The 26459-nt window shown below is 51.0% G+C and overlaps 1 protein-coding gene across 3 annotated transcripts in view; it reads right to left on the bottom strand.

Annotated features, from left to right (window-relative positions):
- Positions 1 to 7439: 7439 nt before the first annotated feature.
- The window catches only part of LOC117964879 (PHD finger protein 1-like), a 22967-nt gene continuing 3947 nt past the window's right edge, over positions 7440 to 26459 (bottom strand). For 2 of the 3 annotated variants that reach the window (XM_059010537.1, XM_059010538.1), the window contains exons 4-15: positions 22789 to 22884; positions 22218 to 22312; positions 20150 to 20298; positions 19203 to 19298; positions 17432 to 17500; positions 16976 to 17099; positions 15377 to 15444; positions 11517 to 11669; positions 10080 to 10197; positions 9398 to 9501; positions 7929 to 8024; positions 7440 to 7767 (exon numbers count right to left, since the gene is read on the bottom strand). In XM_059010537.1, coding sequence (XP_058866520.1) covers positions 7569 to 7767; positions 7929 to 8024; positions 9398 to 9501; positions 10080 to 10197; positions 11517 to 11669; positions 15377 to 15444; positions 16976 to 17099; positions 17432 to 17500; positions 19203 to 19298; positions 20150 to 20298; positions 22218 to 22312; positions 22789 to 22884 — 1367 coding nt within the window. In that variant the 3' untranslated portion in view covers positions 7440 to 7568. The remainder of the gene's footprint in view (positions 7768 to 7928; positions 8025 to 9397; positions 9502 to 10079; positions 10198 to 11516; positions 11670 to 15376; positions 15445 to 16975; positions 17100 to 17431; positions 17501 to 19202; positions 19299 to 20149; positions 20299 to 22217; positions 22313 to 22788; positions 22885 to 26459) is intronic. The other variant, XM_059010539.1, reaches the window with a different exon arrangement.

Here is a 26459-nt window from a genome sequence, read left to right as displayed (position 1 = left end):
ATCTCATTATTCAGAGCGGGGTGTCTCATTGAAATACATTATATATTGATAATGCAGATTCGGATTCCCATAGTGTGGCTCAATGCAATCAGGGTGCTTCATAATCAATACAATCGCGATCGGAAATACAGAACGCAGGAGCGTGCACGCTAATTGCAGTCATGGCTCCGCGTAATGTTTAGTGTCTTTTCTTAATGAGCCTCTGAGTGTTGACATCCGAGTCGCACCCAGTTTGAATCTGAGCTGGTTGGGAAACACCTGAGAAGGATCTGTGAATGGCACGAGGTTGCTGGGATATGACGTAGTGCATGCTGATAATGCCCTGTGTGTACGGCAGGTGTCGGGCTGGGTGAGGTTGTGTTTATTAGGATATATAGTGGCCGCTCTTTGTGTGGCAATGTAGATACTTCACACACGAGTATTTCAGTATGAGCGCAGCGATCACTGTTTCTAATCAAAAACTCAAATGTGTGCATGTGTGTGTGTATATATATATATATATAGTGTGTCCGTTTGGGAAATGACAAAAGAATAACACTGTTTGCAATTGCATCAAAACACAGTTTTATTAAACAAAAAACAGGCATAGTGAACAAACAAAACAAAATCCTCCCTCGCGTAGGAGGACTAACTAAACTGTTGTCTTCCCTCCCTAGTAGTGCGGGACAGCTAGCCTGGTTTACACACAGTTTCGCAAAACAATCGCTTTTCTTAGTACACACAGATTCTCAGCATCCGTGCTTCCACGTGGCGACTCCTCTGTGCTTCCTCGACCTCTGTGTCCTGGGGTTTAAATATTCAGCTCATTACCAACTATCAACAAGAAGCAGAACACCTGTTCTCCTTGGATTGGAGACCTTATACATCTAACACAGGTAAGTATATTTATAATAGAGGGATGACCTCTAGTGGTTCCCCACCGTAACTGCACCCCATTGCCGTCTCACGACACCAATAGCGGTATAAATCATGGGGAATGGCCCTTTCAATAGAGAGACTGGCACACTCCCCATTTACCACTCTCTCTCTCTCACACACATTATATATATACCAGAATGGCCAGACACTTTAATGAACTGTTTTCACGGGTACAATAAGAACTCAAAAGTATGCAGTTAAACAGGGTGGTACCTGTATTAAGCACAAAACAAAAGCCTAACTAAACATTCAGAACAGCTCTCCCTCATGACCAGGCAGCGAAGCTGTTTTCTGGTTCAAAACGCTCGTTCCTTTAATTTTTATAAATCTCCACGGCTGTGTCTCTTCTCCCTCCTCCCTCCTGGCAGTCTGTCCCCCTAGTGGCCACACTACGTCATTGCACACGGTCCTATCCAGTCATCCAATCAATTAAACCCTTAAGCAAGGATACCTACAACAACGAGGCCTTTACCAACATGGCCTCTTTGTACCCTCCCCTTCACTAAGATGGAGTGTGCATTCTCTAACCCCAGGGTCCTAAAGCCTCCAGATAGCAGCTAGGAATGTACACCACGTCACAACATATACTTACCAATCCAATAATGAATCAAATCCTTCTTGGAAAACAAATTCTTCTTCCGAACCAGCTGAGCAAGCTTTCTGAAGCCTCCAAAATAAAACATGTTGACTTGCCATTGAGGTGTTTATTTTCTGATTTGTATGAAAAAACCCACCATGAATGAGTGCATAATTCCTCCATGGACGTGACGCTGTGGGGCTTGTCTCTTCATTCAGGTTTGTGTGAATTCAATTCCTCCATGGACGTGACGCTGTGGGGCTTGTCTCTTCATTCAGATTTGTGTGAATTCAATTCCTCCATGGACGTGACGCTGTGGGGCTTGTCTCTTCATTCAGGTTTGTGTGAATTCAATTCCTCCATGGACGTGATGCTGTGGGGCTTGTCGCTTCATTCAGGTTTGTGTGAATTCAATTCCTCCATGGACGTGATGCTGTGGGGCTTGTCGCTTCATTCAGGTTTGTGTGAATTCAATTCCTCCATGGACGTGACGCTGTGGGGCTTGTCTCTTCATTCAGGTTTGTGTGAATTCAATTCCTCCATGGACGTGACGCTGTGGGGCTTGTCGCTTCATTTAGGTTTGTGTGAATTCAATTCCTCCATGGACGTGACGCTGTGGGGCTTGTTGCTTCATTCAGGTTTGTGTGAATTCAATTCCTCCATGGACGTGACGCTGTGGGGCTTGTCGCTTCATTCAGGTTTGTGTGAATTCAATTCCTCCATGGACGTGATGCTGTGGGGCTTGTCTCTTCATTCAGGTTTGTCTGAATTGCTTGGTCTTGTTTTAAACCTCAAAGCGTGTTGTTTCCATGGAGTTCAAGTTCAGGCTGTATTGTTGTATTGTTTATTATGCCCGTTTCGAATGCCTGTGGTCTGTCAGCGGTTTTGTTGTTGCGTCTCATTTCATTATTTATTGTTATCCAAAAATGTCTTTTTTATCATCAGTGACTTTGCATTCGTCTGCTTGTTCAAAATAAAGGAGTGTAAAAGGTCTCCCCCTGCTCCGAGTGTGTGATGAGTGTGGATTCATTCTCTGTCTGAGTGTGTGATGAGTGTGGATTCATTCTCTCTCCGAGTGTGTGATGAGTGTGGATTCATTCTCTCTCTCTGAGTGTGTGATGAGTGTGGATTCATTCTCTCTCTGAGTGTGTGATGAGTGTGGATTCATTCTCTCTCTGAGTGTGTGATGAGTGTGGATTCATTCTCTCTCTGAGTGTGTGATGAGTGTGGATTCATTCTCTCTGAGTGTGTGATGAGTGTGGATTCATTCTCTCTCTGAGTGTGTGATGAGTGTGGATTCATTCTCTCTCTGAGTGTGATGAGTGTGGATTCATTCTCTCTCTGAGTGTGTGATGAGTGTGGATTCATTCTCTCTCTGAGTGTGTGGAGTGTGGATTCATTCTCTCTCTGAGTGTGATGAGTGTGGATTCATTCTCTCTCTGAGTGTGTGATGAGTCTGGATTCATTCTCTCTCTGAGTGTGTGATGAGTGTGGATTCATTCTCTCTCTGAGTGTGTGATGAGTGTGGATTCATTCTCTCTGAGTGTGTGATGAGTGTGGATTCATTCTCTCTCTGAGTGTGTGATGAGTGTGGATTCATTCTCTCTCTGAGTGTGTGATGAGTGTGGATTCATTCTCTCTCAGTGTGTGATGAGTGTGGATTCATTCTCTCTCTCTGAGTGTGATGAGTGTGGATTCATTCTCTCTCTGAGTGTGTGATGAGTGTGGATTCATTCTCTCTCAGTGTGTGATGAGTGTGGATTCATTCTCTCTCTCTGAGTGTGATGAGTGTGGATTCATTCTCTCTCTGAGTGTGTGATGAGTGTGGATTCATTCTCTCTCTGAGTGTGTGATGAGTGTGGATTCATTCTCTCTCTCTGAGTGTGTGATGAGTGTGGATTCATTTTCTCTCTGAGTGTGTGATGTGTGTGATGAGTGTGGATTCATTCTCTCTCTCTGAGTGTGTGATGAGTGTGGATTCATTCTCTCAGTGAGTGTGTGATGAGTGTGGATTCATTCTCTCTCTCTCTCTCTCTCTCTCTCTCTCTCTCTCTCTCTCTCTCTCTCTCTCTCTCTCTCTCTCCAGTAAACACACAGGCACAGTGTTGTGGTAACTGGTTTAGTTTTACTAAAGGAACAAGTTTAACAACATCTTGAACAGAGAAAGATCTGTTCCATCACCACACATCATGCTTGCTCTGAAACCAAAAAATATACATTTCAATAAAATCAGCTCTGTATGTTACACATTGACAGCCGAAATCAGACAGGAAATCACCCAGGACATACCATAATACTGGGGGCATAGCTGCTATAGCAACCGCAAACACTGTGCTCTAGTCTAGCTGCTATAGTCAATCAAACACTGTGCTCTAGTCTAGCTGCTATAGTCAATCAAACACTGTGCTCTAGTCTAGCTGCTATAGTCAATCAAACACTGTGCTCTAGTCTAGCTGCTACAGTCAATCAAACACTGTGCTCTAGTCTAGCTGCTATAGTCAATCAAACACTCTGCTCTAGTCTAGCTGCTATAGTCAGCAATCCCCTATAGCTGCTAAAGGTAGGAATGTTTATTTTTGCTGTTTTCTTTGACAAGGTAATTCCATATTTAGGCTGTCAATTTATTTGAAATATAAAATCTTTGTATTGATCAGACACAAAAACATTTTTCTAAATATACTGTCCAACCAAAATACTGAGTGTGGAGAGTAAGAGGCAAACTAGTTTAGCAAAATAGTCCAAATACTGCCCTCTACGGGAGAGACTGTGCCAGTGCACACTGAGAGAGGACAGGAGGGAGCGGGAGAGGGGGAGAGGGGGGGAGGAGAGAGGGAGAGGGATGGGGAGAGGAGGGGAGGGGGAGAGAAGGAGGGGAGGAGTGGGGAGGGGGAGAGATGGAGGAGAGAGGGGGAGGGACAGGGGAGGGGAGGGGGAGAGAAGGAGGGGAGGAGTGGGGAGGGGGAGAGATGGAGGAGAGAAGGAGGGGAGGAGTGGGGAGGGGGAGAGATGGAGGAGAGAGGGGGAGGGACAGGGGGAGGGGAGGGGGAGAGAGGAGGAGATCTCTTTTTTAAGGCTGTAAATGATACATTCACCTGCGGAAGCTAATCCAACATTATGCACAGTTTCTGTAACATCGTTTTCAAATGTTTCAAACAATACTAAACAAAAAATATACAAAACATACCCAACATTGGACAAATACAAAGTACTGTACAGCGAAGAAGAAGAAGTCTAAATATGAACATAATACTAGCACTGGAAATGCTCCAGACAGTACGACCGCATCCCTCCTCAATGAACCAGCCTGGAGACTGAAACCTGGAAGAACTACAGCAACGAAACTGAGTGAGGAAACAGGACAGAGACACAGGAGCAAAGATAATAGGAGGTAAGAGAATGGGTTGTAAAGACAGTCAGCACTGCTGTAAAGAGACAGCCAGTGAGGATGTTTATAAAGATAATAGGAGGTAAGAGAATGGGTTGTAAAGCTGGTCAGCACTCCTGTAGGTGACGCTGTTGTCAGTGCTGATGTCAGAGGAAAGTGGGCTGAAATACCACACTTACATCACTTCCTGTTTAGATTCACCGTTTCCCTCGTCACATCCTGGGGCCTTTTTTAAAAAGCCTCCCTGTGGAGTGCAACCATGAACCTGCCCCCTACGACACTCTTCCCCCTAGTGGATGAAAGAAATACAGCAGTAAGGAATACCACTCAGAGCAAACGCGGTGTTTCTTAAATCCACTAGGGGGCAACGTGAAGTGAGACGGGCAGGTTAAGGGTTACTGAGAAGAGCTTGGGAGCTCTATTGAGGCCGAAGGGGGGCTTTAACCCCCCCTGCGCCCCAGGATGAGGAGTGAAGCTGCAAGAGGAAGAGGGGTTTCTCAGAGCGATGTGTTACTGAAGCCCTCAGGTGTTTGATGCAGGGTGGGACCCTCAGAAGGAGGGGTTTCTCAGAGCGATGTGTTACTGAACCCCTCAGGTGTTTGATGCGGTGTGGGACCCTCAGAAGGAGGGGTTTCTCAGAGCGATGTGTTATTGAACCCCTCAGGTGTTTGATGCAGGGTGGGACCCTCAGAAGGAGGGGTTTCTCAGAGCGATGTGTTATTGAACCCCTCAGGTGTTTGATGCGGGGTGGGACCCTCAGAAGGAGGGGTTTCTCAGAGCGATGTGTTACTGAACCCCTCAGGTGTTTGATGCAGGGTGGGACCCTCAGAAGGAGGGGTTTCTCAGAGCGATGTGTTATTGAACCCCTCAGGTGTTTGATGCGGTGTGGGACCCTCAGAAGGAGGGGTTTCTCAGAGCGATGTGTTATTGAACCCCTCAGGTGTTTGATGCAGGGTGGGACCCTCAGAAGGAGGGGTTTCTCAGAGCGATGTGTTACTGAACCCCTCGGGTGTTTGATGCAGGGTGGGACCCTCAGAAGGAGGGGTTTCTCAGAGCGATGTGTTACTGAACCCCTCAGGTGTTTGATGCAGGGTGGGACCCTCAGAAGGAGGGGTTTCTCAGAGCGATGTGTTACTGAACCCCTCAGGTGTTTGATGCGGTGTGGGACCCTCAGAAGGAGGGGTTTCTCAGAGCGATGTGTTATTGAACCCCTCAGGTGTTTGATGCAGGGTGGGACCCTCAGAAGGAGGGGTTTCTCAGAGCGATGTGTTACTGAACCCCTCGGGTGTTTGATGCAGGGTGGGACCCTCAGAAGGAGGGGTTTCTCAGAGCGATGTGTTACTGAACCCCTCAGGTGTTTGATGCAGGGTGGGACCCTCAGAAGGAGGGGTTTCTCAGAGCGATGTGTTACTGAACCCCTCAGGTGTTTGATGCAGGGTGGGACCCTCAGAAGGAGGGGTTTCTCAGAGCGATGTGTTACTGAACCCCTCAGGTGTTTGATGCAGGGTGGGACCCTCAGAAGGAGGGGTTTCTCAGAGCGATGTGTTACTGAACCCCTCAGGTGTTTGATGCAGGGTGGGACCCTCAGAAGGAGGGGTTTCTCAGAGCGATGTGTTACTGAAGCCCTCAGGTGTTTGATGCAGGGTGGGACCCTCAGAAGGAGGGGTTTCTCAGAGCGATGTGTTACTGAACCCCTCAGGTGTTTGATGCAAGGTGGGACCCTCAGAAGGAGGGGTTTCTCAGAGCGATGTGTTACTGAACCCCTCAGGTGTTTGATGCAGGGTGGGACCCTCAGAAGGAGGGGTTTCTCAGAGCGATGTGTTACTGAACCCCTCAGGTGTTTGATGCAGGATGGGACCCTCAGAAGGAGGGGTTTCTCAGAGCGATGTGTTATTGAACCCCTCAGGTGTTTGATGCGGGGTGGGACCCTCAGAAGGAGGGGTTTCTCAGAGCGATGTGTTACTGAACCCCTCAGGTGTTTGATGCAGGGTGGGACCCTCAGAAGGAGGGGTTTCTCAGAGTGATGTGTTATTGAACCCCTCAGGTGTTTGATGCAGGGTGGGACCCTCAGAAGGAGGGGTTTCTCAGAGCGATGTGTTATTGAACCCCTCAGGTGTTTGATGCAGGGTGGGACCCTCAGAAGGAGGGGTTTCTCAGAGCGATGTGTTACTGAACCCCTCAGGTGTTTGATGCAGGGTGGGACCCTCAGAAGGAGGGGTTTCTCAGAGTGATGTGTTATTGAACCCCTCAGGTGTTTGATGCAGGGTGGGACCCTCAGAAGGAGGGGTTTCTCAGAGCGATGTGTTACTGAACCCCTCAGGTGTTTGATGCGGTGTGGGACCCTCAGAAGGAGGGGTTTCTCAGAGCGATGTGTTACTGAACCCCTCGGGTGTTTGATGCAGGGTGGGACCCTCAGAAGGAGGGGTTTCTCAGAGCGATGTGTTACTGAACCCCTCGGGTGTTTGATGCAGGGTGGGACCCTCAGAAGGAGGGGTTTCTCAGAGCGATGTGTTATTGAACCCCTCAGGTGTTTGATGCAGGGTGGGACCCTCAGAAGGAGGGGTTTCTCAGAGTGATGTGTTATTGAACCCCTCAGGTGTTTGATGCAGTGTGGGACCCTCAGAAGGAGGGGTTTCTCAGAGCGATGTGTTATTGAACCCCTCAGGTGTTTGATGCAGGGTGGGACCCTCAGAAGACGTTGATGTTGCCCCACTCGACCAGGTACTGCACCGTCCCGTCCACAGTGACCCGGCGCGCCAGGACACGCACCGCCTCCCTCGCCCCCCCCTCGCCAGAGGCAGGGCTGGGGGGGCAGCTGCAGGGGCAGGAAGTGAGGTCATGGCCGCTGGAGGCTTCCTGTTTGTGGCGGTACAGGCTGTCTTCAGCACTGAGGAGACAGAGGCAGAGAGAGAGAGAGAGAGGGTCAGGGTCAGGCAGTATCCCAGGGCTGCTCTGAATAGCTCTTCACTGGGCTATATCTGACTTACACAAAATAGTTCGGTTTTTTGTAATGAAATACTAAATGGGGGAAACGACTGGAAGACAGACCTGTACTGGTACTTTGAACTGGGAGAAGGGCAGCTGAACTGGGAGACTGTGCTGGCTGAGGGGTGGAACGAGGCAAACATCTTCTTAGGGGGAGAGCTGCAGAGAGAGACAGAGATAGAGAGATAGAGAGAGAGACAGAGAGAGACAGAGAGATAGAGAGACAGAGAGACAGAGATAGAGAGACAGAGAGAGAGAGACAGAGAGAGAGATAGAGAGACAGAGAGAGAGAGACAGAGAGAGAGATAGAGAGACAGAGAGAGAGACAGAGATAGAGAGACAGAGACAGAGAGAGACAGAGAGACAGACAGATAGAGAGACAGACAGAGAGACAGAGATAGAGAGACAGAGAGAGACAGTGACAGAGCCAGAGAGTTAAACAGCCATCACTATACACTGTGTGTCTATCACTGTACACTGTGTGTCTATCACTGTACACTGTGTGTCTATCACTGTACACTGTGTGTCTATCACTGTACACTGTGTCTCTATCACTGTACACTGTGTGTCTATCACTGTACACTGTGTGTCTATCACTGTACACTGTGTGTCTATCACTGTACACTGTGTCTCTATCACTGTACACTGTGCGTCTATCACTATACACTGTGTGTCTATCACTGTACACTGTGTCTCTATCACTGTACACTGTGCACCTATCACTGTACACTGTGTGTCTATCACTATACACTGTGTGTCTATCACTGTACACTGTGTCTCTATCACTGTACACTGTGCACCTATCACTGTACACTGTGTGTCTATCACTGTACACTGTGCGTCTATCACTGTACACTGTGTGTCTATCACTGTACACTGTGTCTCTATCACTGTACACTGTGCACCTATCACTGTACACTGTGTGTCTATCACTGTACACTGTGTCTCTATCACTGTACACTGTGCACCTATCACTATACACTGTGCGTCTATCACTGTACACTGTGTGTCTATCACTGTACACTGTGTGTCTATCACTGTACACTGTGTCTCTATCACTGTACACTGTGCACCTATCACTATACACTGTGCGTCTATCACTATACACTGTGTGTCTATCACTGTACACTGTGCGTCTATCACTGTACACTGTGCGTCTATCACTGTACACTGTGCGTCTATCACTGTACACTGTGTCTCTATCACTGTACACTGTGCACCTATCACTGTACACTGTGCGTCTATCACTGTACACTGTGTCTCTATCACTGTACACTGTGCACCTATCACTGTACACTGTGCGTCTATCACTGTACACTGTGCGTCTATCACTGTACACTGTGTCTCTATCACTGTACACTGTGCACCTATCACTGTACACTGTGTGTCTATCACTATACACTGTGCGTCTATCACTGTACACTGTGTCTCTATCACTGTACACTGTGCGTCTATCACTGTACACTGTCTATCACCTCTATTATTGCCCATTGCCCCCCCTCCCCCCCAGTGGTCAGTCCTGGTCAGCTCACCCTTGACCCCAACGCTCCTCCGGCTTCCACAAGTTGTATAAACTGCCCCCACCCCCGTAACCCTGGTAACACTGACTCAGGCTCACAGGATTGGGCACGGCGTCCTGAGGGACAAACAGAACAGCGAATCAGTGCGGAGTGGGGGCTGGAGTTAAGGAATACGTTAGAATGGGTTACACCAGGGGGTCTCATCCTATCAGAAATCAGCCAATCACACTGAAGTATTTGCCAAAGTCCTAAAAAAAAGCACACGTTTCTCCAGCTGCACTTTAACAGCACAGAGACGAGGACGAGGCTCAACTGCAGCGCCAGCAAAGGGAAATCCAGTTAACAACTCGCTTCATATTTCATATTTGAATCCACACTCATCACACACTCAGAGAGAGAAACATTAGTGAGTCCATTCACGTTTAGACTTGTGTGGGATGTTATTTTTAAAGTTCTTTGTATTGCTCTAATGACTGTATTGAAACCCTGACGCGCCCTCCCCGACACGCCCTCCAGGGGGCGCTCCCCCCCTGCTGAGCACCACTGGGTTATACATTGAGATGTAATACATTCATAAGAAGACCATATCAAATACATTCCCTGTTCTCGACCCCAGAACCCACTCCCTGTAGTAGATCACACATCTCGCTGCCTGATCTAGACCCCAGCAACCCCCCTGTTCTAGATCACTGACCTGGTTCACGGCCCGGGTCAATGCTCTCCTGGCTTTTCGGTTCCGAAGTTCAAGGGTTCTAGACTCGGGTTCAGAGCGCCGGTCCCTGCCCTGCCCCAGTGGGTGCTCCACCAGGGGACTGAGGGGAGGGGCGACAGAGAGAGATACACTGTGATGAGGGGAGCAGAGAGACACACTGTGATGAAGGGACAGAGACACACTGTGATGAGGGGAATAAGAGAGAGACACACTGTGATGAGGGGGCAGAGAGACACACTGTGATGAAGGGACAGAGAGACACACTGTGATGAGGGGGCAGAGAGACACACTGTGATGAAGGGACAGAGAGACACACTGTGATGAGGGGGACAGAGAGACACACTGTGATGAGGGCGAGCAGAGAGACGCTGTGATGAGGGGGACAGAGAGACACACTGTGATGAGGGGGACAGAGAGACACACTGTGAAGAGGGGAGCAGAGAGACACACTGTGATGAGGGGAATAAGAGAGAGACACACTGTGATGAGGGGGACAGAGAGACACACTGTGATGAGGGGAACAGAGAGACACACTGTGATGAGGGGAGCAGAGAGAGACACACTGTGATGAGGGGAACAGAGAGACACACTGTGATGAGGGGAGCAGAGAGACACACTGTGATGAAGGGACAGAGACACACTGTGATGAGGGGGAGCAGAGAGACACACTGTGATGAGGGGGACAGAGAGACACACTGTGATGAGGGGGACAGAGAGACACACTGTGATGAGGGGAGCAGAGAGAGACACACTGTGATGAGGGGAACAGAGAGACACACTGTGATGAGGGGGACAGAGAGACACACTGTGATGAAGCGACAGAGAGACACACTGTGATGAGGGGGGCAGAGAGACACACTGTGATGTGGGGAACAGAGAGACACACTGTGATGAGGGGAGCAGAGAGACACACTGTGATGAGGGGGACAGAGAGACACACTGTAATGAGGGGGACAGAGAGACACACTGTGATGAGGGGAACAGAGAGACACACTGTGATGAGGGGGACAGAGAGACACACTGTGATGAAGCGACAGAGAGACACACTGTGATGAGGGGGGCAGAGAGACACACTGTGATGAGGGGAGCAGAGAGACACACTGTGATGAGGGGAGCAGAGAGACACACTGTGATGAGGGGAGCAGAGAGAGACACACTGTGATGAGGGGGGCAGAGAGACACACTGTCATGAAGGGACAGAGAGACACACTGTGATGAGGGGAGCAGAGAGACACACTGTGATGAGGGGAGCAGAGAGACACACTGTGATGAGGGGAGCAGAGAGACACACTGAGATGAGGGGAGCAGAGAGACACACTGTGATGAGGGGGGCAGAGAGACACACTGTGATGAAGGGACAGAGAGACACACTGTGATGAGGGGCAGCACAGATTTGGGAATCGAGTTGTTTTGTCTCACCTCCTTCTGGGATGGGAAGCCCCTCCCCCTCGTGACATCACACAGGGGGGGTCGGGGGTCACAGGTGTGAGGTCGGAGGTCAGTGGGGGCGGGGCTCGGAGCTGCAGCCCAAACAGACACTTTTTCTTTTTGATCTCTTTACCAGAAACAAACCTGCAGGAAAATACAGAGTCATACACAAGGAGTTATACAGGAGTAGAGGAGCGAGTAAACAGGGTCCTACACAAGGAGTTATACAGGAGTAGAGGAGCGAGTAAACAGGGTCCTACACAAGGAGTTATACAGGAGTAGAGGAGCGAGTAAACAGGGTCCTACACAAGGAGTTATACAGGAGTAGAGGAGCGAGTAAACAGGGTCCTACACAAGGAGTTATACAGGAGTAGAGGAGCGAGTAAACAGGGTCCTACACAAGGAGTTATACAGGAGTAGAGGAGCGAGTAAACAGGGTCCTACACAAGGAGTTATACAGGAGTAGAGGAGCGAGTAAACAGGGTCCTACACAAGGAGTTATACAGGAGTAGAGGAGCGAGTAAACAGGGTCCTACACAAGGAGTTATACAGGAGTAGAGGAGCGAGTAAACAGGGTCCTACACAAGGAGTTATACAGGAGTAGAGGAGCGAGTAAACAGGGTCCTACACAAGGAGTTATACAGGAGTAGAGGAGCGAGTAAACAGGGTCCTACACAAGGAGTTATACAGGAGTAGAGGAGCGAGTAAACAGGGTCCTACACAAGGAGTTATACAGGAGTAGAGGAGCGAGTAAACAGGGTCATACACAAGGAGTTATACAGGAGTAGAGGAGCGAGTAAACAGGGTCCTACACAAGGAGTTATACAGGAGTAGAGGAGCGAGTAAACAGGGTCCTACACAAGGAGTTATACAGGAGTAGAGGAGCGAGTAAACAGGGTCCTACACAAGGAGTTATACAGGAGTAGAGGAGCGAGTAAACAGGGTCCTACACAAGGAGTTATACAGGAGTAGAGGAGCGAGTAAACAGGGTCCTACACAAGGAGTTATACAGGAGTAGAGGAGCGAGTAAACAGGGTCCTACACAAGGAGTTACACAGGAGTAGAGGAGCGAGTAAACAGGGTCCTACACAAGGAGTTACACAGGAGTAGAGGAGCGAGTAAACAGGGTCATACACAAGGAGTTATACAGGAGTAGAGGAGCGAGTAAACAGGGTCATACACAAGGAGTTATACAGGAGTAGAGGAGCGAGTAAACAGGGTCCTACACAAGGAGTTATACAGGAGTAGAGGAGCGAGTAAACAGGGTCCTACACAAGGAGTTATACAGGAGTAGAGGAGCGAGTAAACAGGGTCCTACACAAGGAGTTATACAGGAGTAGAGGAGCGAGTAAACAGGGTCCTACACAAGGAGTTATACAGGAGTAGAGGAGCGAGTAAACAGGGTCCTACACAAGGAGTTATACAGGAGTAGAGGAGCGAGTAAACAGGGTCCTACACAAGGAGTTATACAGGAGTAGAGGAGCGAGTAAACAGGGTCCTACACAAGGAGTTATACAGGAGTAGAGGAGCGAGTAAACAGGGTCCTACACAAGGAGTTATACAGGAGTAGAGGAGCGAGTAAACAGGGTCCTACACAAGGAGTTATACAGGAGTAGAGGAGCGAGTAAACAGGGTCCTACACAAGGAGTTATACAGGAGTAGAGGAGCGAGTAAACAGGGTCCTACACAAGGAGTTATACAGGAGTAGAGGAGCGAGTAAACAGGGTCATACACAAGGAGTTATACAGGAGTAGAGGAGCGAGTAAACAGGGTCCTACACAAGGAGTTATACAGGAGTAGAGGAGCGAGTAAACAGGGTCCTACACAAGGAGTTATACAGGAGTAGAGGAGCGAGTAAACAGGGTCCTACACAAGGAGTTATACAGGAGTAGAGGAGCGAGTAAACAGGGTCCTACACAAGGAGTTATACAGGAGTAGAGGAGCGAGTAAACAGGGTCCTACACAAGGAGTTACACAGGAGTAGAGGAGCGAGTAAACAGGGTCCTACACAAGGAGTTACACAGGAGTAGAGGAGCGAGTAAACAGGGTCCTACACAAGGAGTTATACAGGAGTAGAGGAGCGAGTAAACAGGGTCATACACAAGGAGTTATACAGGAGTAGAGGAGCGAGTAAACAGGGTCCTACACAAGGAGTTATACAGGAGTAGAGGAGCGAGTAAACAGGGTCCTACACAAGGAGTTATACAGGAGTAGAGGAGCGAGTAAACAGGGTCCTACACAAGGAGTTATACAGGAGTAGAGGAGCGAGTAAACAGGGTCCTACACAAGGAGTTACACAGGAGTAGAGGAGCGAGTAAACAGGGTCCTACACAAGGAGTTACACAGGAGTAGAGGAGCGAGTAAACAGGGTCCTACACAAGGAGTTATACAGGAGTAGAGGAGCGAGTAAACAGGGTCCTACACAAGGAGTTATACAGGAGTAGAGGAGCGAGTAAACAGGGTCCTACACAAGGAGTTATACAGGAGTAGAGGAGCGAGTAAACAGGGTCCTACACAAGGAGTTATACAGGAGTAGAGGAGCGAGTAAACAGGGTCCTACACAAGGAGTTATACAGGGAGAGAGGAGCGAGTAAACAGGGTCCTACACAAGGAGTTATACAGGGGGAGAGGAGCGAGTAAACAGGGTCCTACACAAGGAGTTATACAGGAGTAGAGGAGCGAGTAAACAGGGTCCTACACAAGGAGTTATACAGGAGTAGAGGAGCGAGTAAACAGGGTCCTACACAAGGAGTTATACAGGAGTAGAGGAGCGAGTAAACAGGGTCCTACACAAGGAGTTATACAGGAGTAGAGGAGCGAGTAAACAGGGTCCTACACAAGGAGTTATACAGGAGTAGAGGAGCGAGTAAACAGGGTCCTACACAAGGAGTTATACAGGAGTAGAGGAGCGAGTAAACAGGGTCCTACACAAGGAGTTATACAGGAGTAGAGGAGCGAGTAAACAGGGTCCTACACAAGGAGTTATACAGGAGTAGAGGAGCGAGTAAACAGGGTCATACACAAGGAGTTATACAGGAGTAGAGGAGCGAGTAAACAGGGTCCTACACAAGGAGTTATACAGGAGTAGAGGAGCGAGTAAACAGGGTCCTACACAAGGAGTTATACAGGAGTAGAGGAGCGAGTAAACAGGGTCCTACACAAGGAGTTATACAGGAGTAGAGGAGCGAGTAAACAGGGTCCTACACAAGGAGTTATACAGGAGTAGAGGAGCGAGTAAACAGGGTCCTACACAAGGAGTTATACAGGAGTAGAGGAGCGAGTAAACAGGGTCCTACACAAGGAGTTATACAGGAGTAGAGGAGCGAGTAAACAGGGTCCTACACAAGGAGTTATACAGGAGTAGAGGAGCGAGTAAACAGGGTCCTACACAAGGAGTTATACAGGAGTAGAGGAGCGAGTAAACAGGGTCCTACACAAGGAGTTATACAGGGGAAGAGGAGCTCATCTGTCTCTCTGGGAGTTGAGGGTGGAGAGGGTTAGGGTTAGGGTTAGGAGCTCACCTGTCTCTCTGGGAGTTGAGGGTGGAGAGGGTTAGGGTTAGGGTTAGGAGCTCACCTGTCTCTCTGGGAGTTGAGGGTGGAGAGGGTTAGGGTTAGGGTTAGGAGCTCACCTGTCTCTCTGGGAGTTGAGGGTGGAGAGGGTTAGGGTTAGGGTTGGGGGCTCACCTGTCTCTCTGGTTGTTGAGGGTGGAGAGGGTTAGGGTTAGGGTTAGGAGCTCACCTGTCTCTCTGGGAGTTGAGGGTGGAGAGGGTTAGGGTTAGGGTTGGGGGCTCACCTGTCTCTCTGGGAGTTGAGGGTGGAGAGGGTTAGGGTTAGGGTTGGGGGCTCACCTGTCTCTCTGGTTGTTGAGGGCAGACAGGAGGTGCTCACAGCGCTCTGATTTGGGGGTGTCTGCCAGCTGAGAGAGAACGAGAGAGAGAGATGCTTAAATTATTCAATATGGTAGAAAGTACTGGTTACTTCCCTGACATCTGGAACCAAGGGCTTATATCCCCAATTCACAAGAGTGGAGACAACTTCGACCCCAACAACTACCGAGGCATCTGTGTGAGCAGTAACCTGGGGAAGGTGTTCTGTAGTATAATCAATGCCAGCATAATAGCCTTCCTTACCGAACACAGTGTCTTGAGTAAGAGTCAAACTGGCTTCCTACCATATTTACACCCTACACACCCTAATTGACTTTAAAAAAAGCATTTGATTCCATTTGGCATGAGGGTTTATATTATAGAATTCTTCAAAGTGGTGTAGGGGGTAAAGTCTATGATATAATAAAATCAATGTACCCAGAAAACAAACGTGCAGTCAAAATTGACAACAAAAGGACAGATTTCTTCACTCAGGGGAGTCCAACACTGTTCAATATTTCCATCAATGAGTTAGCAACAATGCTGAAACTACACTGACCTGGGCCTGACTATCAGCTCGTCAGGGAGCTTTAACCTGGCAGCGAATGCACTAATGGAAAAAGCCAGAAGAGCTTTCTATGCCATCAAAAGAAGATTCTATAAAATCAATATACCTGTCAAAATCTGGCTAAAATGAATTGACAGTGTCATCCAGCCCATTGTGCTGTGTGGTAGTGAGGTGAGGGGTCCACTCAGTCAACAAGACTACACTAAATGGGACAAACACCCAAACGAGACTCCTACACTGTGAGAAATACAACCAAGCAAGGCAAGCGTTCTTTAAGAAAATAGAAAATGCCCAGCCACTTTGTCCAAACATGGCAGACCCAGAAAAACTGTCTGTACTCCTGGGGGAGGTACACACAGCCCCCCTGTCTGTACTCCTGGGGGAGGGACACACAGCACCCCTGGGGGAGGGACACACACAGCCCCCCTGAGGGAGGGACACACAGCCCCCTGTCTGTGCTCCTGGGGAGGGACACACAGCCCCCCTGGGGGAGGGACACACAGCTCCCCTGAGGGAGGGACACACAGCCCCCCTGGCTGCCCAATACGGAACTGCCTGCCACAACCAAAGGGGCGCGCAGTGACACTCTGCATGAGGAGCACAACTTGGGAGGAGAGGAAATGCATTACTTGTAGCCACTGTGTTATTTATTTTTGATATATATATAAGAGATAAGAGAGAGTATGAAATCTCAAAGTTATGAAGGCTATGAGACAGACACACACACACGGACACAGACACAGACACACACACATGGACACAGACACAGACACACAGACACACACACACGGACACAGACACAGACACACAGACACACACACGGACACAGACACAGACACACAGGCACAAACAGAGACACACAGACACACACACACGGACACAGACACAGACACAGACACACAGACACACACACACAGACACAGACACAGACACACAGACACACACACAAGGACACAGACACAGACACACAGGCACAAACAGAGACACACAGACACACACACGTCAGTACGCACAGATCCCAGCATCAGTGAATCCCAGTTTTCGTTGACGAAGGAGAGGATCTCTCGGTCGAAATCAAAATATTTCTTCTTGCAGCAAAGACTGAGGTGGTACAGAACCAGATGAGCGATCTCTACCCTGCAGAGAGGAGAGGAGAGGAGAGGAGAGGAGAGGGGAATGAAATCTCCCTCCCTCCCAGTCCCTCCTCAGCTCTAACCATTAGAGCCACACTGCCTCCCTCCCTCCCTCCCTCCCTCCCAGTCCCTTCTCAGCTCTAACTGCTACAGACACACTGCCTCCCTCCCTCCTTCCCTCCCTCCCTCCCAGTCCCTTCTCAGCTCTAACTGCTACAGACACACTGCCTCCCTCCCTCCTTCCCTCCCTCCCTCCCAGTCCCTTCTCAGCTCTGACCACTAGAGCCAGCCCCCCTCCCTCTCTGCCAATCCTCCCAGTGGTGTGTTGATATTTACCAGCTCATGGCCAGTCTCTTAATGGTTTCTGGTCCTCGCGTGCAGACTGAGCACTCAAACTGGTAGAACCTGGGTACAGAGAGAGAGCACAGAGCTGATTCAAACACACACACACGCACACACACACACACACACACACACACACACACACACACACACACACACACACAGGCTTCGTACATGTGCTACATTCTCTGCATTTTCTGCTGTGAAACTGATCAATCTCTCCCTCACTGTCTGTCTGTCAGTCTGTCTGCAGCTTTATCACACTAGACTACAGTATGTAAGAATGCAGTGAACTAACACAGACACCAAGAAGGAATTATATTGAAGTATCAAACTGAACAGGATTGTGGGGTTCTGTCTGTCTGTCTGTCTGTGTGTGTGTGTCTGTCTGTGTGTCTGTCTGCGTGTTTGTCTGTCTGCGTGTCTGTCTGTCGGTGTCTGTGTGTCTGTCTGTCTGTGTGTATGTCTGTCTGTGTGTGTGTCTGTGTGTGTGTGTGTCTGTGTGTCTGTCTGTGTCTGTGTCTGTGTGTATGTCTGTTTGTGTGTCTGTGTGTCTGTCTGTGTGTCTGTTTGTGTGTCTGTATGTCTGTATGTGTATCTGTGTGTCTGTCTGTCTGTGTGTATGTCTGTCTGTGTGTGTCTGTGTGTGTGTGTGTCTGTGTGTCTGTCTGTGTCTGTGTGTCTGTCTGTCTGTGTGTATGTCTGTTTGTGTGTCTGTCTGTGTGTCTGTTTGTGTGTCTGTATGTCTGTATGTGTGTCTGTGTGTATGTCTGTCTGTGTGTATGTCTGTCTGTGTGTGTCTGTGTGTGTGTGTGTCTGTGTGTCTGTCTGTCTGTGTGTATGTCTGTTTGTGTGTCTGTCTGTCTGTCTGTGTGTCTGTGTCTGTGTGTCTGTCTGTCTGTTTGTGTGTCTGTGTGTCTGTCTGTGTGTCTGTCTGTTGTTGTAATGAAACCAGTCACTGTGACACTGTAGTAATGAAACAGACACTGACTGTGAGAGCAGCACCTGTCTCCATACAGCAAAGAGTGTGTGAGTGAGTGTGAGAGTGTGAGAGTGAGTGTGAGAGTGAGTGTGAGTGTGTGAGATGAGCTGCGGTCTCACCTGTCTCCATACAGCAAGAAGTGTGAGAGTGAGTGTGAGAGTGAGTGAGAGTGAGTGTGAGAGTGACAGAGTGTGAGAGTGAGTGAGAGTGAGAGAGAGTGTGAGTGACTGTGAGAGTGAGAGTGTGAGAGTGAGAGAGGGTGCGAGTGAGTGTGAGAGTGAGAGTGAGTGTGTGAGATGAGCTGCGGTCTCACCTGTCTCCATACAGCAAGGAGTGTGAGAGTGAGTGAGAGTGAGTGAGAGTGAGTGTGAGATAGTGAGAGTGAGAGAGAGTGTGAGTGAATGTGAGAGTGAGTGAGTGTGTGAGTGAGAGTGTGAGAGAGTGTGAGAGTGAGTGTGTGAGATGAGCTGCGGTCTCACCTGTCTCCATACAGCAAGGAGTGTCAGAGTGAGTGTGAGAGTGAGTGAGAGTGAGTGTGAGAGTGACAGAGTGTGGGAGTGAGAGTGAGAGAGGGTGCGAGTGAGTGTGAGAGTGAGTGTGTGAGATGAGCTGCGGTCTCACCTGTCTCCATTCAACAAGGAGTGTGAGAGTGAGTGAGAGTGGGTGTGAGATAGTGAGAGTGAGAGAGAGTGTGAGTGAATGTGAGGGTGAGTGAGTGTGAGAGTGAGAGTGTGAGAGAGTGTGAGAGTGAGAGTGAGTGTGTGAGATGAGCTGCGGTCTCACCTGTCTCCATACAGAAGTGGTTTGGTCAGACACTGAGTGCAGGCCTCATGAAACCACTGACCACAACAACAGCACTGCAGCATCTTGAGATTCCACCTGGAGAGAGAGAGAGAGAGAGAGGAGAGAGGAAGAGGGGAGAGAGGAGAGAGGAGAGAGGAGAGGAGAGAGGAGAGAAAGATAATAGTGATAGAAATGAGAGAGTGAGAGATAGAAATGAGAGGAAGAGGGGAGAGAGGAGAGGGGAGATAGGTGGGGAGAGGAGAGGAGAGAGGACAGAGGAGAGAGGAGAGGGGAGAGAGGAGTGAGGAGAGGGGAGAGAGGAGTGAGGAGAGAGGAGAGAGGAGAGGGGAGAGGGGAGAGAGGAGAGAGGAGAGAGGAGAGGAGAGTGAAAGGAGAGAAGGGAGAAGAGAGAGGAGGGGAGAGAGGGGAGAGAGGAGAGGAGAGAGGAGAGAGGAGATAAAGATAAGAGTGATAGAAATGAGAGTGAGAGATAGAAATGAGAGAGGAAGAGGGGAGAGAGGAGAGGGGAGATAGGTGGGGAGAGGAGAGGAGAGAGGAGAGAGGAGAGAGGAGAGAGGAGAGAGGAGAGAGGAGAGGGGAGAGAGGAGAGAGGGGAGACAGGAGAGGGGAGAGAGGAGAGAGGAGAGGAGAGGGGAGGGGAGAGAGGAGAGGGGAGAGGAGAGAGGAGAGAGGGGAGAGAGGAGAGATGGGAGGGGAGAGAGGAGAGGGGAGAGAGGAGAGAGGGGAGACAGGAGAGGGGAGAGAGGAGAGAGGAGAGGAGAGAGGGGAGGGGAGAGAGGGGAGAGGAGAGGGGAAGAGGAGAGAGGAGAGAGGAGAGGGGAGAGAGGAGAGAGGAGAGAGGGGAGAGGAGAGGGGAGAGGAGATGGGAAGGGGTAAGGGGGAGGGTACAGGGGGTACAGTGGGTAAGGGGGAGGGTGTTTACTTACTCCCCAGGGCCGGCACAGTAACAGTAACACTGCTGCTGATTGGTCAGGTGCTGGGGGTCCCAGTCCAGAGCTGCCAGCTGATAGGGCAGAAGCAGCTTCATAGCTTGCATGAGGCGAGCAAAGCGACCCTTCTTCATAGCGCCCCCCCTCTGTGAGGAGAAATTTCAACCAGGAATTATTACACACACACACACACACACACTGACACACACACACACTGACACACACACACACACACAAACACACACACACACACACACACACAGAGACACACACACACACACACACTGACACACACACACACACACAAACACACACACACACACACACAAACACACACACACACACACACACACACTGACACACACACACACACACTGACACACACTGACACACACACACACAGACACACACACACGCTGACACACACACACACTGACACACACACACACACTGACACACACACACACACACGCACACACACTGACACACACACACACACGCACACACACTGACACACACACAAACACTCACACACACACACACACACACACACACACTGACACACACACACACACACACACTGACACACACTGACACACACCCACACACACACACTGACACACATCCACACACACACTGACACAAACACACACACACAAACACACACACACACACACACACACAGAGACACACACACACACACACTGACACACACACACACAAACACACACACACACAAACACACACACAGACACACACACACTGACACACACACACACACACTGACACACACTGACACACACACACACAGACACACACACACGCTGACACACACACACACTGACACACACACACACTGACACACACACACACACACGCACACACACTGACACACACACACACACGCACACACACTGACACACACACACACACACACACACACTGACACACACTGACACACACCCACACACACACACTGACACACACCCACACACACACTGACACAAACACACACACGCACACACACTGACACACACACACACTCACACACACACACACACACACACACACTGACACACACACACACATACCCACACACCCCCACTGACAAACACACACACACACACTGACACACACACACACACTGATACACACACGTACACGCACACGCACGCACACAAGCACACATGCATACAAACACACTCACACACATACACACTCTCACACACACACAAACTGACACACACACTGACACTCACACACACAAACACATTGACACAGACACACACACTGACACACATTGACACACACACACACACACACTCAGACACAAACACATTGACACACACACACACACTGACACACATTGACACACACACACACACTGACACACACACACTGACACACACACATACCGAGACACACACACACTGAAAAACACACACACACTGACACACACACACTGAGACACAAACACACACACCGAGACACACACACACTGAGACACACACACTGAGTCGCTCACACACACATGACAGACACACACTCACACACACACATAAACACACTGAGACACACACACACACACACAGACACACGCACAAAATTACTACACACACACAATCACAGTTACTACACAGATTGATTACACAAGCAGTCACACTTTTCATATTGTGATACAGAGGAGTCACAGTGCCCCCTATGGGTGTTAAAGAAATATAGTGGCAGCTGGGTCAGACTGGGAGGGAAGGAGCTGGGTCATGCTGGGAGAGCTGGGTCAGACTGGGAGAGCTGGGTCAGACTGGGAGGGAAGGAGCTGGGTCATGCTGGGAGAGCTGGGTCAGACTGGGAGAGCTGGGTCAGACTGAGAGGGAAGGAGCTGGGTCATGCTGGGAGAGCTGGGTCAGACTGGGAGAGCTGGGTCAGACTGGGAGGGAAGGAGCTGGGTCATGCTGGGAGAGCTGGGTCAGACTGGGAGAGCTGGGTCAGACTGAGAGGGAAGGAGCTGGGTCATGCTGGGAGGGGCTCGGTTGGACTGGGTAACTGTATTGGTTGAACTGGTTACCTTGGTGGCCACTGCGAAGACACAATGTCTGCAGATCCAGGGAGAGCCATCGAGATCAGAGTCAATACGAGGAGAGTGACACTGAGGGTGATACCCTGAGAGAGAGGGGAGGGGAGGGGAGAGAGAGGGGAGGGGAGGGGAGGTGAGAGAGGGGAGAGAGGGGGGAGGGGAGAGAGGGGAGAGAGAGGGGAGGGGAGAGAGAGAGGGGAGGGGAGGGGAGGGGAGAGAGAGGGGAGGGGAGGGGAGGGGAGAGAGAGAGGAGGGGAGAGAGAGGGGAGGGGAGGGGAGAGAGAGGAGGGGAGAGAGAGGGGAGGGGAGGGGAGGGGAGGGGAGAGAGGGGAGGGGAGAAAGAGGGGAGGGGAGGGGAGAGGGAGGGGTGGAGAGAGAGAGGGGAGGGGAGAGAGGAGAGGGGAGAGAGAGAGGGGAGGGGGAGAGAGTGGGGGGAGAGGAGAGAGAAATAGAGGGGAGGGGAGAGTACATTAATTTACTGGAATAGCTGATATTTCACAGCTTTGATTGAGTATACATACCCCCCTCTCTCTCTCTCTCTCTCTCTCTCTCTCTCTCTCACCGTGTCTGCACTTGTGACAGTTGACGATCCTGCTCTTGCCTGCGCACTCCTCTCCTTGACACACGCAGCACACTCCCTCCATCCCGGGGGCCACCGCTGCAGAGACACATCACAGGCAGCGCCATTACTAAAGAACTACAAACAAGAGGGAGGCGCCCATCGACGCTCTGACCTGCGGGCCCCATGTTTGTAGTTGTAAGTGATCCACATATCTGGAGGTAGAGTAGGGCTGTTAACTCACTGCAGCACAGCACAGCACAGGACAGGACAGGTGCTTCTCCAGCCTCTTTAGGAGAAGAGCACATGTACTCCATGGGTGCGTTGAGTAAGTGAGACGCTCAGAGCAGCTCAGTGAAAGAACCCACATCACGACACGTTCCACTCCCTCTCAGCAGCTCAGAGCAGCATGCTCAGCTCCACTCCCTCTCAGCAGCTCAGAGCAGCATGCTCAGCTCCACTCCCTCTCAGCAGCTCAGAGCAGCATGCTCAGCTCCACTCCCTCTCAGCAGCTCAGAGCAGCATGCTCAGCTCCACTCCCTCTCAGCAGCTCAGAGCAGCATGCTCAGCTCCACTCCCTCTCAGCAGCTCAGAGCAGCATGCTCAGCTCCACTCTCCTCTCAGCAGCTCAGAGCAGCATGCTCAGTTCCACTCCCTCTCAGCAGCTCAGAGCAGCATGCTCAGCTCCACTCCCTCTCAGCAGCTCAGAGCAGCATGCTCAGCTCCACTCTCCCTCTCAGCAGCTCAGAGCAGCATGCTCAGCTCCACTCCCTCTCAGCAGCTCAGAGCAGCATGCTCAGCTCCACTCTCCTCTCAGCAGCTCAGAGCAGCATGCTCAGTTCCACTCCCTCTCAGCAGCTCAGAGCAGCATGCTCAGCTCCACTCCCTCTCAGCAGCTCAGAGCAGCATGCTCAGCTCCACTCTCCCTCTCAGCAGCTCAGAGCAGCATGCTCAGCTCCACTCTCCCTCTCAGCAGCTCAGAGCAGCATGCTCAGCTCCACCCCCCCTCAGCAGCTCAGAGCAGCATGCTCAGCTCCACCCCCCCTCAGCAGCTCAGAGCAGCATGCTCAGTTCCACTCTCCCTCAGCAGCTCAGAGCAGCATGCTCAGCTCCACTCCCTCTCAGCAGCTCAGAGCAGCATGCTCAGCTCCACTCCCTCTCAGCAGCTCAGAGCAGCATGCTCAGCTCCACTCTCCCTCAGCAGCTCAGAGCAGCATGCTCAGCTCCACTCCCTCTCAGCAGCTCAGAGCAGCATGCTCAGTTCCACTCTCCCTCAGCAGCTCAGAGCAGCATGCTCAGTTCCACCCCCCCTCAGCAGCTCAGAGCAGCATGCTCAGTTCCACCCCCCCTCAGCAGCTCAGAGCAGCATGCTCAGTTCCACCCCCCCTCAGCAGCTCAGAGCAGCATGCTCAGTTCCACTCTCCCTCAGCAGCTCAGAGCAGCATGCTCAGTTCCACCCCCCCCTCAGCAGCTCAGAGCAGCATGCTCAGTTCCACCCCCCCTCAGCAGCTCAGAGCAGCATGCTCAGTTCCACTCTCCCTCTCAGCAGCTCAGAGCAGCATGCTCAGTTCCACTCCCTCTCAGCAGCTCAGAGCAGCATGCTCAGTTCCACCCCCCCCTCAGCAGCTCAGAGCAGCATGCTCAGTTCCACCCCCCCTCAGCAGCTCAGAGCAGCATGCTCAGTTCCACTCCCTCTCAGCAGCTCAGAGCAGCATGCTCAGTTCCACTCTCCCCCTCAGCAGCTCAGAGCAGCATGCTCAGTTCCACTCCCTCTCAGCAGCTCAGAGCAGCATGCTCAGTTCCACTCCCTCTCAGCAGCTCAGAGCAGCATGCTCAGTTCCACTCCCCCTCAGCAGCTCAGAGCAGCATGCTCAGATCCACCCCCCCTCAGCAGCTCAGAGCACCATGCTCAGTTCCACTCTCCCTCTCAGCAGCTCAGAGCAGCATGCTCAGTTCCACCCCCCCTCAGCAGCTCAGAGCAGCATGCTCAGTTCCACTCCCTCTCAGCAGCTCAGAGCAGCATGCTCAGTTCCACTCTCCCCCTCAGCAGCTCAGAGCAGCATGCTCAGTTCCACTCTCCCTCAGCAGCTCAGAGCAGCATGCTCAGTTCCACTCCCTCTCAGCAGCTCAGAGCAGCATGCTCAGTTCCACTCTCCCTCAGCAGCTCAGAGCACCATGCTCAGTTCCACTCTCCCTCTCAGCAGCTCAGAGCAGCATGCTCAGTTCCACCCCCCCTCAGCAGCTCAGAGCAGCATGCTCAGTTCCACTCCCTCTCAGCAGCTCAGAGCAGCATGCTCAGTTCCACTCTCCCCCTCAGCAGCTCAGAGCAGCATGCTCAGTTCCACTCTCCCTCAGCAGCTCAGAGCAGCATGCTCAGTTCCACTCCCTCTCAGCAGCTCAGAGCAGCATGCTCAGTTCCACTCCCCCTCAGCAGCTCAGAGCAGCATGCTCAGCTCCACTCCCTCTCAGCAGCTCAGAGCAGCATGCTCAGTTCCACTCTCCCTCAGCAGCTCAGAGCAGCATGCTCAGTTCCACCCCCCCTCAGCAGCTCAGAGCAGCATGCTCAGTTCCACTCCCTCTCAGCAGCTCAGAGCAGCATGCTCAGTTCCACTCCCCCTCAGCAGCTCAGAGCACCATGCTCAGTTCCACTCCCCCTCAGCAGCTCAGAGCACCATGCTCAGTTCCACTCCCCCTCAGCAGCTCAGAGCAGCATGCTCAGTTCCACTCCCCCTCAGCAGCTCAGAGCAGCATGCTCAGTTCCACTCTCCCCCTCAGCAGCTCAGAGCAGCATGCTCAGTTCCACTCCCCCTCAGCAGCTCAGAGCAGCATGCTCAGTTCCACTCCCTCTCAGCAGCTCAGAGCAGCATGCTCAGTTCCACTCTCCCCCTCAGCAGCTCAGAGCAGCATGCTCAGTTCCACTCCCCCTCAGCAGCTCAGAGCAGCATGCTCAGTTCCACTCTCCCCCTCAGCAGCTCAGAGCAGCATGCTCAGTTCCACTCCCTCTCAGCAGCTCAGAGCAGCATGCTCAGTTCCACTCCCCAGCAGCTCAGAGCAGCATGCTCAGTTCCACTCTCCCCCTCAGCAGCTCAGAGCAGCATGCTCAGTTCCACTCTCCCTCAGCAGCTCAGAGCAGCATGCTGAGTTCCACTCTCCCCCTCAGCAGCTCAGAGCAGCATGCTCAGTTCCACTCTCCCTCAGCAGCTCAGAGCAGCATGCTCAGTTCAGGTGAGCGGAAAGAGTCGCTCTGAGACGCTCCTCATGTTTGTAGTTTCAATTGTGAGCAGGGCTGTTCCTTCAATGCAATACATCACAGGGCAGTGAAACCAAGGGGACCTGTGAGTTAACAGGTATAAGTGAAAGAGTAAGAGTGAGAGTGAGAGTGAGTGTGTGAGAGTGATTGTGAGAGTGAGTGTGAGAGTGTGAGTGTGAGAGTGAGAGTGAGTGTGAGAGTGTGAGTGAGAGTGTGAGTGTGAGAGTGAGAGTGAGAGTGTGAGTGTGATTGTGAGTGTGTGTGAGAGTGTGAGAGTGTAAGAGTGAGAGTGAGAGTGTGAGAGTGAGAGTGTGATTGTGAGTGTGTGTGAGTGTGTGAGAGTGTAAGAGTGAGAGTGAGAGTGAAAGTGTGAGTGTGATTGTGAGAGTGAGTGTGAGAGTGTGAGAGTGAGAGTGAGAGTGTG

The sequence above is a fragment of the Acipenser ruthenus genome, chromosome 41 (assembly GCF_902713425.1).
Source record: "Acipenser ruthenus chromosome 41, fAciRut3.2 maternal haplotype, whole genome shotgun sequence".
Taxonomy (NCBI): Eukaryota; Metazoa; Chordata; class Actinopteri; order Acipenseriformes; family Acipenseridae; genus Acipenser; species Acipenser ruthenus.
The sequence above is the reverse complement of the archived record's forward strand: the minus strand, read 5'-3'. Positions and strand labels throughout refer to the sequence as shown.